General features: G+C 34.5%; 1 protein-coding gene across 11 annotated transcripts in view; it reads left to right on the top strand.

Moving 5' to 3' along the window:
* Positions 1-17,348, top strand: part of LOC127867912 (protein couch potato-like) — a 127,315-nt gene that overhangs the window by 68,889 nt on the left and 41,078 nt on the right. For all 11 annotated transcript variants that reach the window (XM_052409420.1, XM_052409422.1, XM_052409426.1 and 8 more), the window contains one exon: positions 13,480-13,557. In XM_052409420.1, coding sequence (XP_052265380.1) covers positions 13,480-13,557 — 78 coding nt within the window. The remainder of the gene's footprint in view (positions 1-13,479; positions 13,558-17,348) is intronic.

The raw sequence follows: 17,348 nt of genomic DNA, 5'->3' as shown, positions 1-17,348 counted from the left end.
GCATTTTGATACTTAGTCACTTATAAAGTGTACAATAATGAAAAGGTAATGTATATGACACAAAACAAGCAACTTAATGTGAAGTATGACTTGTGTAGACACAATAAAAACAATATGTTTGCGTAAATACAATATAACTGCACGTAAGTGCATCCTTATTTCACAGTTTGGCCATTGCCACATTGAGGTGCTAATATTGTGCTAAATGGTGAATCAATATCACCAAAAGACAGATAGTCCAAAAAGTGCTAGATGCATTATCATGCTATTTTTCTTGAACAAATGGTCATCACTTATCTCTTTATTGCGCAGAATTATTGAATTACGAGCGAGAACTGGGGGTCAAATGTCTGCATATTCTTTGGAGGATCTTTTAATACATTTTTATAGAGGAAGATATAGATTAGAGCTGATTAGAATGACATCCCTTGAGTGAAAGAGAGGGAGCTAGTATTTGATTAGCACAGAATTGTTCTAACATATCTCTATAGTTGTGCATTTTTGTATCCTACTAGTAAGCATGAACATACGTTATGGAGGTTAAACAACTTGGTGAAAAATGGTTTGAATTGAAGTATGCACAGCATTCGGATTTATTTTCAAGAGCATTTGGCATACATGCCATAAATTTTCAGACCAATTCCGGGACATTGAGCTAAATTTTCCGGGACTTTTGCCGTTTTTCCGGGACATGTATACATATAGCGATAAATATAGGCATATATGCGTTTTTGGTACGCTTATTTTTTCACATCATAAATTGCTAAGTTTGAAAGCCTATCCGAAATACAATTGATCTAGTATCGTCAAATTAAACATTACTACTTCAGTTACTAGATACAAGGCACATGTTTTTCGTGTTAGAAAAGAGCACCAAATTGCTTTTGTGTACATGTCACATCATCTGCAGGAAGAAAAACTTTGAGTTAAAAGTAAAATTTTCTGGGATCGATTTAGGGTGTCCGAAAAGTAAGAGTGTCCGAAAATCTAGTGCAATAACGGCAAGTCTCAATGGTGCTTACAATTGCGAACGCAATTCAAAATCACTTTTATTTGTATTTTTATAATTAATGGGGGTTTAGAACAAGACATATGCTTAATTTTTTTACTCAACTTCTTTGTCGGTTAAACGTGCAAACATAACCTGCTTTTAATTAATTCTACTTAACGATGTTGGACTTCAGATGTGTGAACAACTCCTTTGCCCTTACGCAGAAGGACATTATAACATAGTATATTAAAGCTAATTAACAACCAGATTAATCAATGCCACCTTTTCGGTTTGACTGAGAATGTGAGATAATCGATATGATAACAGGACCCCTGTTAATTGATTGATTTTGACACGCAGTGTAGTCACCTTTTAGGGTAGGCATTGCCATGGAGACGCTACGGATTAGTGAGGACACGTTCTACATTTCCGGGACAATCCTGGACAATCCGGGACGTATGGCATTTGGATTTAGTATTATCAGCATTTGGATTTAGTATCAGAAGCCAGGGGTGAAGAATGCAGTGCCTTATAACTTGTGTGACAAACCAGTATTTGTTTTGCCCCTGCGAAATGTTGTTCTGCAGTTCACGAATAATTCGTGAACAGTTCATGAACTGTTCGTGAACTGAGTTCATGAATTGTTCATGAATAGTTCGTGAACAGAAAATGAGCCATGTCTGTGAAAAAGTTCTTGAAATTTTAGTTCATGAACTGTTCATGAACACTAATGGCATGAAGTGTTCATGAAATATTCTTGAAACCTAATGGCATGAAGTGTTCATGAGCTATTCTTGAACCCGTGTGGCATGAAGTGTTCATGAACTATTCTTGAACCATTATGGCATGAAATGTTCACGAACTATTCATGAACATCAATGGCATGAAGTGTTCTTGAACAGTTCATGAACAACACAATTCTTGAAAATTTCTTCAGGGTTTTGCTGTTCACGAACAGTTCATGAACATTTTCCTTCTAATTTTCAATGGCTCATTTTCTGTTCACGAACTGTAAGTGAATAGTTCATGAACCATAGTTCTTCAAGAGTTCATGAACTGAGGTGGCATGAAGTGTTCATGAACTATTCATGAACAAGAATTTGTCAATTTATGCAAAGGTTATCATAAGTGTTACTAAAGCTCAACAAACAGGTCAGGGTAAGAAGAAACAAGTCTTGTATTACCACTTAACATATTGATAGCAACATATAACAATAATTTAAATATAACACTAATAACTGAGATACAAGTGGTTTGATAATACTCTTTAAATTTCATAATACAACTTTGCACTATATGTTCATGAATAATTCATGTATTGAAAAGATTATGAATAGTCTCATTTTCAGTTCAAGAATCATTTACTAATCAATGGTTTCCCTGAAATGGTTACACTTACAGTGCCAAAGAACTTGAAATGGAACCAATGGCTGATCAGTTCAGCCGGTAATTTATTAAAGACTTACATTTTCAAATATAACATAAACCATGTGCCTTCCGTTTCAACTTCCTGTGCACACAATATTCTTTCTTTGTAAAAACAGCAATGCAATGTACATTGAGTTCTTGATATCATCTTAAACTGTTCTTGAAATAAGATGTCCTTAAAACGTTCTTAAACTTGTCTTTTAAGTCTTCCAAGAACAATGACAGATCCTTTTAAGAACATATTGTATTCTTAAAAAGTCCATCATACGTTCAAAAACCTAGTGTAGACCTGTTTAAGAACATCAGAAGGAAACATGTTGTTCAAAAAAGTTCTTAAAGTGTTCAAGAATAGTTTAAGAATAATTCAAGAACAGGAAAGGTCCTTAAAAAGTTATTGAAGTGTTCCTGAAGGCAGTTCTTGAACAGTTCTTGTACAAATGTTCTTAAAATTCGCTAGAACAGGTCAAGAACTCTAACTTACAGTGGTGAAAGTACTGTGCATATTCATACTAACTTCACAGGTTTCACAAATCTACAAGATTTGTATGCTAGACATTTCAATATTACTTTCAAAAATATGTATGAAACATCTAGCACAAAGGAATTCATGAATTATTCATGATGGATTCTTAAAGTCTGTCTCAGAAAAGTCATTAGAAATACTTGTGCATGAAATGTTCATCACTAAGTATTTATGGTTAGATGAAGAACTGTTCATGAACTTTGAAATGTTCAACAATAATTCATAAACAGTTCATGAACATGTCTTAAGAACAGTTCATGTCCAAAAGTTCATGAACCAAGCTAAGGAACTTTTTCAGAACCGTTCATGAACAGTTCTTGATTGGCTTGAAGTGTTCATGAAATCATGAACAACATTTCGCTGGGGTGGTCACAAATATCTGCTATAAGGTTTTGACTGTACAGTTCTTATCTCAGAGAGTAACTGTTAACTGAAAAACAAAACTGCAGTTCTTGAATAAACGTTGAGCATGCACAATATTGCATCTGTTTATATAAAGAAGACAAAATAACAAATAAAAACAAATTTATTTGTTAAACCACTGAATTATTTAAGCATGATAAATTCACAATTTTTTCCATTATGAGCTGTTTCATCGAAGCAAAAATTCCCAAAATGGCCAATTTTGTCGATAAAAAAATTCCCAATTTGGTCAGACTCCTTTTCCCAAAATAGGCAGAAAAAAACCTGAAAGCATTTGGATTAGATATCCACATTAAGTATTCAAATTACAGAGCAATTGTATAATTAACAAACAAATTAGCTTGTTCAAAGAAAATTTGATTAAATTTGGTTAATTTAGTGTCAGCATTTTCTATTAAAAGTGTCCGGGCTCATCACAGATGATAGATTGACTAATAATAGTTCCAGGCAGTGTATAGTTATTGAATAACCGTTAATGTTTATATCAATTCCATGTCTGGGTCGATGTTTAATAGTTATACTGGCATTGTCTGTAAGACGTTCCGTATTGGAAATGATACCACGATTATATCACTTTGTTTTTGCCTTTGGAATTAAGTGATAAAGTGGTAACAAAAGTTTAACAGAGTCTTGTGATATCAAGATGGTTAAGTGACAAACCTGTTACTACAGGAAACAACCGTTTTAAGAATCTTATTATAAAGTAAGGAAGTGGATGGAACATTGTTAAGAAAGTCTAAAGATAAAATGAAAAAGAAAATCATTATCTTTAGGAAAGTCTTATGATTAATAGTGGGGCATTGCAGCAAATTTCAGAATGTTTGGATTTTAAGCCGAGTGTAAAAACTAGGAACTCTTATTATTGTGTTGAAAATTAGTTTTGGGAAAAGAAAGGCAATATTTGAATTTAGAGTTTGCCATGAGTGAAAACAAAAGTGTATTTTTTTAAGAGTTGATTAAACAGGACTTAAATGATATTTTGGATTTAAGCTCCAAGATTATGAGTGTAAAAAGACTTATACTTAATAACACTTTTTGTTTGTTTTTAAAGAATCGTGCAAAAGAACAACATGTTTTTGTTTGGGAATGTTAAGCAGTGCAAAGAACTAAATTCTTTGGTGTTTATTGTTGTGTGAAAAGTGATGCCAACCAACACTATGTTTAGTGATCATTATTATAAACTTGGATATCAATGTTCACGATGAGTTTGTTAAATGGTTATTATGTAATGTTATGGTTGTAATTTTTACCTCATAGTCATGTTCAGATTATAATAATGTAAACCACATTTAAAGATCAAGTTACTGCAAAACACATTTTACTGAAAGTTGTCATTGGAATTTTGTTTTAATATGATGTTATTGCCTCATGTAAAAATATGTTTCACTTTGGTGTAAGAGCAAAGTTATTTCTTCTGTGGAAGTAGATATTTTTTATTTGTTGTAATATTTGCCTGTACCCAATTCTTTAAAGCAGTTTTAAGGTGCCAATCATGTTGATGCAGTTGCTTCCCAAAGCTAAAACAAAGTTACATACAAAGAAAATTAACAAAAACAACAAGAAACAATATCAAACATAAACAAAAAAACACCGCCTTTCCTCCATCCAAACATGTGGGCAAATATTTCAATCCAATAGATGTGTGAAAATTGCTTGGAAATTTGGCGTCAATGAGACAACTATTGGCTAGAAACCATTACAAGCATATTTCTCTCTGATATTAATTATAATGCAGGCCGAAAATTACAGATCCCAATGTAGGAAATATTGACAGGAAAATGTGGAAATTGAATACCCATATTTGGTATGCAATCATCGTTTGATGGCCAGAGCAGCTTGCAAAAAGCTTCAATGCATTACATAAGGGACTAAATTAAAGTTTCTAAACGATACAAAATAAGCTCAAAAACATTAAATAAATGTCAAGATCTTTCAAATAATTTTGTGTGTGTGTAAAATGTCAAAAATATATTACCTGTAGTGAAAAATAAATGACTGTGCAAACATTAAATATCTGGATCACAAACTTTTAAACAGTTTACATTAAGTTAATATAAACTATTCCTGAATACAACAGACTTCTCAACACTAATTTCCAAAAAGTTAAACAAAATTGTTTAAAAAATTAAAAATATAACAAACTTTAAACTGCTAACAGTACAGAAAAAATGAAAGAGGATGGAATATCCACAAGGTGTGTGAAATATTTTGTCCAATAGTTTCAAATTTGTCATCAATTCACCTTTTAAATAGAAAATTAATTATTTACACACAGCTTCCTTTGCAATCAATATTTCACCAATAGTTTCCATTGATAATTGTCTGTATGTTTGCATTCAAGTCAGTTATGTTGGACGTTTAGATAGCATTTTAAAACGTTTGCTACAGTGAAGGTGTTAATTAGTTATTTTTATTTTTTATATTCCTTTGTTCAGTAAGATTGCTCTTGTTTAGCTCCTAAATATTGGACATTTAGCCAGAATTAAACAATATATAACTTGGTTGTTGTGATGGTGTAACATAATATAATTATAATTTATAATGTTATAAATTGTGATTTATGCAAAGTAAGGTATTTTAGAGATCTCAATAATAATAGTGTGGACTAATTTCTGTTACATAATAATTGCAGGTATGGGCTTGATTAGTGGGTTAATGCTTTTTAAAGCACATTTACATTGTGTAATATTACAAGTTTGTTTGTATATTAAAAATTGATATTTAAATACAATTATTGCAGTGTTCAAGTCTGGGGACCGTTTATTAGCTTTTGTGTTTTTTTTTAATAGCAAGAAAATCTGTCACCTGCATATTTCTTATTTGGTACATGTAGATTACCCAGATCATTTAAATCTTGTTTTGAATATCTTTATATGAATGTCCAATAACAGGATGTTGTAAATATCTTAATTTAAATCATACAAAAACAACATACAAACGGCATTAAAAGTTGCAAAATTACATTGAAAGTATTAAACACTTAAATTCAATGTAGCATATTTTATTTGAGGTATAATTTTTATCCACACATGTTTAATTTTAATATTTTTAAACACTGGTAGAAGTTTAACAATATAGGTATTTTATTTATTTTTAAAAATATAAATGGGTGTATGTTTTCTGAATTTAATGCAATACATTCATTTTGTGATAAAATAGTACCTGACAAATAATAATTAAAAAAAACAGCAGCACATGACACATTTTACTTACAATTCATCAGGCGGAGCTCAACATTTATTTACTGGAAAAAAATATTTAAGAGTGTGAAAAAAAGATGCTTAGTGTCTAGAACAATTTGATGGAAGAAATTTAGTGGTACACTTGTAATGGAGATTAGACACTAGAAAATGAACATATGGGTGTAAAATTTAGGGTCAGGAAAAAAAACGTCTACAAAGAGTGGCTAATGAACATCGCAATATCTGGGATTTAACATGTTTTATGTTATAACACTTAATATATAATAAAGCATTCTATAGTTTATAAAATGAATTTATGGATGTGAGATTGAAGGACACAAAAAAAGCAAAACTAAAGTGTCTTACGTTCACTGCACTATTGTGGATTTTAGACGTGTTGTATAGTGTAATATATAACAAAGGATCTGTGATATATTGTTGACAATGTCAAGTATAGAGGACCAGCTGGCCAACTCTGTCGTGTACAGTTTACAGGTGAGCTCGTTACACTTATTTTCATTCTCAAAGTGAGACAACTCTGAGCAACCAGGCCTAATGCATGTGCATGAAGTGTTGTCCCTGCAGATTTGCCTGTGCAGTCGCACATGCAAAATCAGGGATGAAACTTTCCGCTTCTTTTTTGTTGAAAGGTTTCTCTTTGAAACGAAAATCCAGTCTAGGTGGAAAGTATCGTACCTTATAAGCCTGTGCAGACTTCAGGCTGATCTAGGACCATAGTCTATGATGCACATGCATTAAGCCCCCTTTTTTCAATGTGTGACTCGATTCAATGATGACGATGCAGTTTACAAGGCAGTGACTCATTTTCTTGACCTTCTACTGAGCTAGTAGATTTTACTTATTTTACTTTGTATTCATTTTACAAGTTTCTTTGTTACTTGTGAAATGCACTGTTTGCTTTAATTTTTCTGGCTTCATTTACCGTTTGAATAAATTAAAAAAAAAATCTCCAAACTGAAAATATTTAAGTAATTCAAAAATTCTAAATTTTGTTCAAAAAGGGACATAACTGTGTTAAAAGTATGTGTCAGAACTTAAATATGCCAGTGTGGAACTTTTCTGTACAGATATGTACACACATACAAAAACAACATTTTTCTTTATAGAGTGGTGAGCAAGAATGCTAGTATTATATTTCTAAAAATAAATTACGAACAGTAAAATGGCAAAGAAATCATGTTTGATATCTGAAGAATGTAAATAATCTGTGTTTTTTCCACCATTTTAGGAATGGAACCCGGCGGGGGTCTCTTTTGATTGGGAAAAAATCTCAATGTTTTGACTAAAATTGTGAAATTAGTTTTGTTGTTGTTTTGCTAACAAATGCTTTGAAATCTAGAATTAAAGTTTGTTTTTGTTATATTCACTAAGATTCAACTTTTAGAGCTGGCTGTTAGTTTAATGTTGATCAAATTTTTAAACCTTCCATTGGGAATTTTAAGGTCTCATTTGGGAAAATTATTTTTTAAGTATTTTGCCCCGATTTTGAATGATAAAAAAACGATTAAATATTAATGTAAACAACTGTTTAAATGTAGCCTTACAAACATATAAATATGTTTTCGCTCTTTTGTATTTTCAGGTAAGAATAATTCTTTGACAGAGATTGGCATCCAAGAGTGTTGTTTTATGAGACGCTGGTGGTAAAGTATTCATGAAGACAATTTAGTAAAGAAGGAAGGTTTGTTAAAAAAAAATTGGACTATATAGAAAATAATATTTATCACATGCTTCCTCTTGCTATCTTTGACATATAAATTTTAAATTCTAAACAAAATTTGATAATGTAATACAGCTTTTTGACTGTTTTCATCGGATACTTTTTGTTTGACTGACAAATAGCGTTATTATATTTTGCTGAAATGATGTTGCAACATCAAGAAAAGTCTCGCAATTTCAAACATTTCCTGGTTTTTCCTTACTAACAAAATGTTTACCATGTTAAAAAGAATAGTGTGTGAAATGGCAACTCATGTCAGAAGTATTGAATTTAAATGCCAATTTCTTCATGTCACAATATTGGATAAAGTCACAATTACATTCTGTTAAAAATAAAGCATAAACAAGTTCACAAGACCTGGTTTGGTTAATCATCTGCTGGCAATATTACTTAATTCTGAGCGTCACAACAACCCTACGCATTTTTTTTCCATCCAAGTTGCTATATAGTTTTAAGGACCATTATGTAGAATGTAAAAACTTGGGAAGTGCACAGAACAATTTATGTTGGTAATTCTCAGTAATTGTGCATGTGAGACGTCCATCTCTGCTCGTTTGAACACAATGTATCTATGGTAACCCAATTTTGATGAGAAATGGGCAAACATGCTATTCCCTAATTCATCATCTTCATGAATTGTTACATTAAAAGACATAAAAGAACTGAGGAGAATTGAAGAAGCAAGCGTTCTTGTAAGACAACACTGGACGTGTTTTAATGGAATAAACTTACATTTTGTAACACAATAAATCAGCCTGTATTGAGTTATATAGAGAATGTTATGTTAGTTTTGGATAAAGATCAAGTTTATCGTGCGAGGCTTAGAACCATGTAAGCGTGATGCTTGCCGATTCTATTTATCCTATTATTTCCTCCCTTTTTCCATTCATAATTATGAAATTATGCATTTTTTGACGATTTTATATTTCCGTAGTTGACAAATACACATTCTCCAATTTTTGGAAAACCCCAAATCTGATCTAAAAATAGCGATAGTATAAAAGTAAAGTTTATACGATCGTTGTTATACTATTGATTTTCTACTGGTAATAGGATAAAAAATATTTAATTGACATTATGTTCTAGGAAATACAATAGAGTTCAAGGAAATTAAATGCAGAGCTTATGAGACTTTCTTATTCAATATCTTTTTAAGACTTAAGTAGAGGTATAATATTTTATTTCCTTGAAAGAAGTTCTCATTATGTTTTACAAATGGTTATTTTTAGCTCGGCTGTGTTCCGAGAAAACTCGAGGTATTGTCATAGCCAGCTCAATGTCCGCCGTGCTAAAACCATAACATTGGCTCTAAAATCAAATCACCTACAACTTTGAAACTTCATATGTAGATGCACCTTGATGAGTTCTACACGCCACACCCATTTTTGTGTCACTAGGTCAAAGCTCAAGGTCACTGTGACCTAAACAAAATAAATTTTGACAAGCTTTCATTTATAATGCCCCCCTTCGAAGAAGAGGGGGTATATAGTTTTGCTCATGTCGGTCGGTCTGTGCGTCTGTCCGTCCGTATGTATTTCCATATGTCCGTCCACCAGATGGTTTCCGGATGATAACTCAAGAACGCTTACGCCTAGGATCATGAAACTTCATAGGTACATTGATCATGACTCGCAGGTGACCCCTATTGATTTTGAGGTCACTAGGTCAAAGGTCAAGGTTACGGTGACCCGAAATAGTAAAATGGTTTCCAGATGATAACTCAAGAACGCTTATGGCTAGGATCATGAAACTTCATAGGTACATTGATCATGACTCGCAGATGACCCCTATTGATTTTCAGGTCACTAAGTCAAAGGTCAAGGTCACAGTGACAAAAAACATATTCACACAATGGCTGTCACTACAACGGAGAGCCCATATGGGGGGCATGCATGTTTTACAAACAGCCCTTGTTCAAAACTGCACCTGCAGCCGAGCATTGGCACCCGTTATGCGGTGCTCTTGTTTCTTTAATATTGCTTATTTTTTTGATAGATTATGAAGCAAATGACAAAAATTATTGTTGTGCCTTCAAACTTTTTTTACTTTATTTGAGTGTAGATTTCTTTACCAAATATTGTAAATTTTGCTATGTGGGATAGTAGATATTGTAGCCAGTCAATATCTTTTTTGTGTTGAAAAGTGTTTAATGGGCTAATATAATGTTGTTTGAACCCTGCCTTCTATTTGCGACTGTTTAAAGTAACCAGTAGTGTCTCTATGTGATACAATCACATTCACATCTTTTGAAGTGGGTAGCAATAAAATCAGCTTTCACAGATGGAGTGGAGTAATTATCGCTTTGCAAATGTGTAGGTTGTGATACATTTTAGTTCACAGCATTTTCGCAGGCTATTTAACGTCGTGCACCATTAACTTCTATATGTGAATCATTCTCATATCACAGTATACAAAGTGGTGTGCTTGTTTAAGCTGCATTTATTGATAGGGGGTACGAAAAGAGGTTTTCAGTTCATTATTATTCCCATTAATTTACCTTTTTGTAATACAAAATAGTGAGTATTTTTTATTCCCAACAATTACACCAATCATTCAGTAAAATAATTCTCAATTTTTATCATAGAAATTCAATTATATGATATGTTGATCAGCCAAAAAATTAGTTAAATCCCTATACATGAATACTAATTGTTGCTAATTGTCTGAAAAATCTGTTTTTCAATAATTTCTTTAGTGAATTACCATATAATAGGTAAGAAGGATTCTTACAGACCCTATATGGGATGATAAATGGTGACTAAATAAGTATTTGAAAATAGCAAACCTGAACTTTTCACTTCATTACTTGCAATTAAAATAAAGTATTCTGAATGAGGTAATTTATTCATATTGCTCTCCAAAGTATTTTCTGCAGTGTCATTTTATGCACAGTACACCAGGATGTATGTGCAGTGAAGCGCGGTAAGTAAATTTGTGACAATTACGCCACATCATCAACATGTACCACCGGTAGGGTATGATACGCCTGGTCAACCAAGGGAAGACTCCCTTGTGATAGCATCAGTGTTCAACTGAAAGCTTGCCCATTTGGGACAAATTTATTGCAATATTAATGGCTGAAAAAAACCGCGTACTTTTCTAATCATCAGTCGTCTTTTGTCGACAACAAGTTTTTTTCAAGTCATACATTTAACTTTTGAAATTTGACGCCATGAAGATGTGCGAAAATTTACTTCTTGTCTTATACATTTCTGTTAGTAATTGTACTTGTATTTTTTATTATACATTTAATGAACAAAAACTACTCAGATGATATGTAATTACATATATATAGGCGTTATTGATGCAAAATAATATGATTCTAGGAGATAACTCCTTATATCATAATAGTAAATAAAATTTCAAACATGCTGCCTGTTTCATCTTTATTTTAAAAGTTTACAAGATAAATTAAACATCTTGTTATTAACTTGTACCAATTGGTGGCAATTGCGTCCCCAAATTTAACTGTTGTAGAGCAGTTATAGTTTTATTCTTGTATATCATATTCTGACTCAAGAACTACCATAAAGTCGTAAAAAATGTGCATAGTCATTTCCGGAGAATTATCAAGAGTCCTAGTGGCAGTACATTGTCTATGATATGTTACACTTTCAAGAGTCCTAGTGGCAGTAAATTGTCTATGATACGTTACACTTCCTGTGAGAATAGTTAATCTTGTGAGCACGTGAGAATTACCCTTGTGAGTGAGAGACAGGAAAATTAGGAAATGTGTCCCAGAGCTTTATTAGATATCAATAATTACTGTGATTCTAACGTCCCGCACCACTCAATTGATTTAGGTGCTCAGCTGGTGTTGATTTCTCTGGTATTTCCTGTAATATTCACCTAGGTGCAAGACTGATGGACATGCTTCTTACAAATATTGAATTTATCATATTAGTATATCACATTATTTTGTCTTTATTTGCATTGTTCTGGCCATTTATATGAGCAAATGTATAGGTTAACCAGGCTCAATGAAGTGCCTAAAGTGTTGTCCCAGTTTAGCCTGTGCAGTCCACAAAGGCTTATCAGAGAAAAAAAATCCACCTATTTTAACCCTTTACCCCTTAGATACATATTTTAACGCATTTGTAGTCCCTTAGAAAGTTATATTTAATTAAATACCTTTCTTACTAAATTCAAGTTTTAAAGGCTTCATTACTGATGAGCAGCAAACAGAATAAAACCTGAACAGACTGCGAGTTACTTGCAGGCTGTTCTGGTTTTATGCTGGTTGCAAAAGGCATTTTCACTTTGCTTCTTATGGGGGAAAGTGTTTAATGTTCGTTAAGAGGCATCCTTTAAACAAAAAAATCCATGAAAGCAGAAAGTGTGCACCCTGATTAGCCTGTGTTGACTGCACAGTCTCATCTGAGACATAACTCTAACCCTTTCCTACTCAGAAGAAAAGTGAAAATGGCTATGTGCAAACAGCATAAATTCAGGTTTTATGCTGTTTGTTGCTCATCAGTATCTAAGAGTTGGAAATGAAGCCTTTAAAACTTAAATTTAGTAATAAAGGGATTTGCTTCTGAGATGGCAGTGTTAAATATAACTTTCTAAGGGACTACAAATGCATGAAAATACATATCAAAGAGGTAAAGGGTATGATATAATGTTTGAAAACTTATCAACTTTTCATGTGTCTTTAAAAAATAAAAGTACATGTTTCATCTATGTGACAACATTTGACAACTTCCAAACCTTGAGATTTCTCTTAAAGAAGAAATTTATAAATATACGACTGATTGTGGAAAAACTGGTTTTAACCCTTAAAGCGCTGGAGCTGAATTTTAAAGGCCTTTGCAAACAGTTTGGATCCAGATGAGACGCCACAGAACGTGGCGTCTCATCTGGATCCAAACTGTTTGCTATTCTGATAGTATTCTTTGAAAAAAATTCGAAGAAAATGCTAATTTTAGAAATTCAACAGACGACATTTTAGCAGACGACAAATTTCCCAGCATGCAAAGTTTTAATGCACGTGCAAAGAAGAGTCTTCTTTTAAACAAAAAATACTACAGACAGGAAAAGTGTCATTCCTGATTAGCCTGTGTGGACTTCACAGGCTTATCTGGGATGACACTTGACACACATGCAATAAGCCCATTTTTCCCGGGCAGACTGAAGCTCATTTGACAACTATTGTAGTGTCTGTTCATGGCCATGTTCCATCTCTCTGCAGGTGAGGACCTTGTTTGTGAGTGGACTGCCTATGGATGCAAAACCCAGGGAACTCTACCTGCTCTTCAGATCCTACAAGGTATGTTAGGGCAGTTTGTAGGGGCTGATTTTTTAGACATTATTAGGTAATGTTCTCAATTGTAAAAACTTAGATAATGGAACTGTAAAATCATTACTATTTGTGGGTCATTAAGTTTTGTTAAATTTAATAGAAACACATAGGAAAAAACAGATGCATATTGCTCTCTTTTTTTCAAAATCAGACATTTAAGTCATTTTTTGAAATACCACAAATATTACGATGACAAATCATAATGATTTTACAGTTTAACAGGAATTATTTTAATGGGTCATTGTGTCATAAGCCACTATTCCCTCGTGTCTCTTCTTAGAATGTATTGTAAATGTGGATTATATATGGTGTTGATATTGATCAATTTAATTTTGCATTTAATGCACTTTTTTGAGGAGTTATTTTCAATTTCAAAAAGTCCTACAAGTTAATAAGTCTGGGCAGTTTAGAGGCTGATGGTAGAGATGCTTTAGGGCTTCATTCCTAATAGCAAAAGGTCAAACAAGATACCTCCAAGGCTGTTTTGGGCTGATTTTTGAGCAGCTATTTGGACATATGCCTTATTGCCAACAAGAATAATGCAAGCTAGCTCAGTTGGTAGAGCCCTGTACTTCTTATCAAATGAGCCTCCTTCTTTGAAAACTGGGCTTGATACATGTGCGTGGAGTGGCGCCCCATACACTGGGATAACTGGGCTTGATACATGTGCCTAGAGTGGCGTCGCATACACTGGGATAACTTGGCTTGATACATGTGCGTGGAGTGGCGCCCCATACACTGGGATAACTGGGCTTGATACATGTGCGTGGAGTGGCGCCCCATACACTGGGATAACTGGGCTTGATACATGTGCCTAGAGTGGCGCCCCATACACTGGGATAACTTGGCTTGATACATGTGCCTAGAGTGGCGCCCCATACACTGGGATAACTTGGCTTGATACATGTGCGTAGAGTGGCGCCCCATACACTGGGATAACTGGGCTTGATACATGTGCCTAGAGTGGCGCCCCATACACTGGGATAACTGGGCTTGATACATGTGCGTGGAGTGGCGCCCCATACACTGGGATAACTTGGCTTGATACATGTGCCTAGAGTGGCGCCCCATACACTGGGATAACTTGGCTTGATACATGTGCGTGGAGTGGCGCCCCATACACTGGGATAACTGGGCTTGATACATGTGCCTAGAGTGGGGCCCCATACACTGGGATAACTGGGCTTGATACATGTGCCTAGAGTGGGGCCCCATACACTGGGAAAACTGGGCTTGATACATATGCCTAGAGTGGCGCCCCATACACTGGGATAACTGGGCTTGATACATGTGCGTAGAGTGGCGCCCCATACACTGGGATAACTGGGCTTGATACATGTGCGTAGAGTGGCGCCCCATACACTGGGATAACTTGGCTTGATACATGTGCCTAGAGTGGCGCCCCATACACTGGGATAACTTGGCTTGATATATGTGCCTAGAATGGCGCCCCATACACTGGGATAACTTGGCTTGATACATGTGCCTAGAGTGGCGCCCCATACACTGGGATAACTTGGCTTGATACATGTGCGTAGAGTGGCGCCCCATACACTGGGAAAACTGGGCTTGATACATGTGCCTAGAGTGGCGCCCCATACACTGGGATAACTTGGCTTGATACATGTGCGTGGAGTGGCGCCCCATACACTGGGATAACTGGGCTTGATACATGTGCCTAGAGTGGGGCCCCATACACTGGGATAACTGGGCTTGATACATGTGCCTAGAGTGGCGCCCCATACACTGGGATAACTGGGCTTGATACATGTGCCTAGAGTGGCGCCCCATACACTGGGATAACTGGGCTTGATACATGTGCGTGGAGTGGCGCCCCATACACTGGGATAACAATTTCCACCTAGACTGGATTTTTCGTTGTAAGAGACTTCCTTTTTAGCAACAAAAAAAAACTTAAACCAGAAAAAGTGTATACCTGCTTAGCCTGTGCAGACCCTTTGCAGACTGCACAGGCTAATCTTTGATGACCCTTTCACATGCTTAAAGCCCAATTTTTCCAGAGCGAAGCTTTAAAATTATTTCTAGGGATATGCTTCCCTTACCTCTAATATGAGTAGGGCACCCAGCATACCCAGGAGAAGTATGTATAGACCACTATGATAGGACTCCAGGAATGCCGTTGAAATGTGGAAAAATCCACCTAAATCAACTTTTTAGTATATAACTTCGTTTGAATAACATATTCTTTCATGTGCAATTGTAAAGTATTTTACAACAATGAAATTGTCCTTCCTTCTTTTAGGAAGGCAATTTTAAACCTTGGCAATGATCATTTATTCATGATGTTTGCTTTCAAGTCTCTAACTTGTGTACTCATGACATGAATATTTTATTACGAACGCAGGTAAAAACTAATATATCTTTCGTTCAAAGGCACAACCTTTTATCAACAGCCAATTTGTACCATAACATAAACCATTTTTGCTTGTAATTGATAATGACTTTTGTCTTCAACTTAACAAAGAAAAATAATGGTACAGTAAACACTTTGGATGGAAGATCAAAAAAAAGTGTTATGAACTCAATAATATCTGCCAATGATCACAAAGAATATAATGGATGTTTCTACTCATAAACATTCACTGCTACATATAACTGCATCAATTGTCCAGGTGGCATGACTGTAAAACATTTTTACCTCAGACTAGCTTGTACATTATTCTAGAAAATGCCAATGGTTCAACGTCTATTTTTTGTTACCTTCAATCATGGTACCTCATATCAAAATCATATTACTTAGTATAATGTCTAATATGTATATTCTTTCAGTGTACAAAACACTTAGAATGGGCCACTATAGAAAGACTGAAAATGAAGATCTTTCTCTAATGCACATAATTTGATAGGCTAAATGCATACCTCATGACATGGTCAAATGAGATCCAATTGTATGGGCCTTTTTTATGCCCCCTGATCGAATGATTGGGGGTATATTGTTTTTGGCCTGTCTGTCTGTCTGTCTGTCATTCCGTCATTCTGTCCCAAAACTTTAATCTTACAGTAAAGTTTTGCAATAACTTTTGAAATATTGAACATAGCAACTTGATATTTGGCATGCATGTGTATCTCATGGAGCTGCACATTTTGATTGGTGAAAGGTCAAGGTCATCCTTGAAGGTTAAAAGTCAACAACAAAAAAACGGCGCATTAGGGGGCATTGTGTTTCTGACAAACACATCTCTTGTTTAAACTCACAATTGCTATAAACCACTGGTCAATCAAACGCCACATTACTAGATTGAAAACTAATGGCAATGAATTTAAATGAATTGTTATTGTTGTGGCTTTTACTTGTTATGGGCCTAAGAAGGACTACTTTGTGTCATCCCAACTAAAACAACAATTGGTCAAACAAGTTTTACTGACTATTCATTATTTACACCTGTAATTACCCACGGTCAGGCTAGGAAACAACATCATTTTCCACTTTCTGTTTCTCCAGTGAATGCAATCAATATGTAAACTGGAAGCTTCTTGAATAATTAATGTGACACAACAAACCTTGGGCAATATGTTCTGAGAAGCAGTCTTCACAGTTTCTTGATTTATGATTTTGTCTTCCGTTAAGGGCCTGGGTTCAGTTTTAGAGCAGTTGTTGAGAATGACGTCAATTAAGAGACAAAGCTTAACCAGTTAGAAAACTAACAATTCAGCCATACTCTCTTTTGTTCTTTCAATACATTATGTATGGAGGACACAATTACTGTTAAATCATTATTATTGGTGGTGAATAAATT

This window comes from Dreissena polymorpha, chromosome 2 (assembly GCF_020536995.1).
Source record: "Dreissena polymorpha isolate Duluth1 chromosome 2, UMN_Dpol_1.0, whole genome shotgun sequence".
Lineage (NCBI taxonomy): Eukaryota > Metazoa > Mollusca > Bivalvia > Myida > Dreissenidae > Dreissena > Dreissena polymorpha.
Note: the sequence above shows the minus strand (reverse complement) of the source record. Positions and strands in the feature narration are given on the sequence as shown.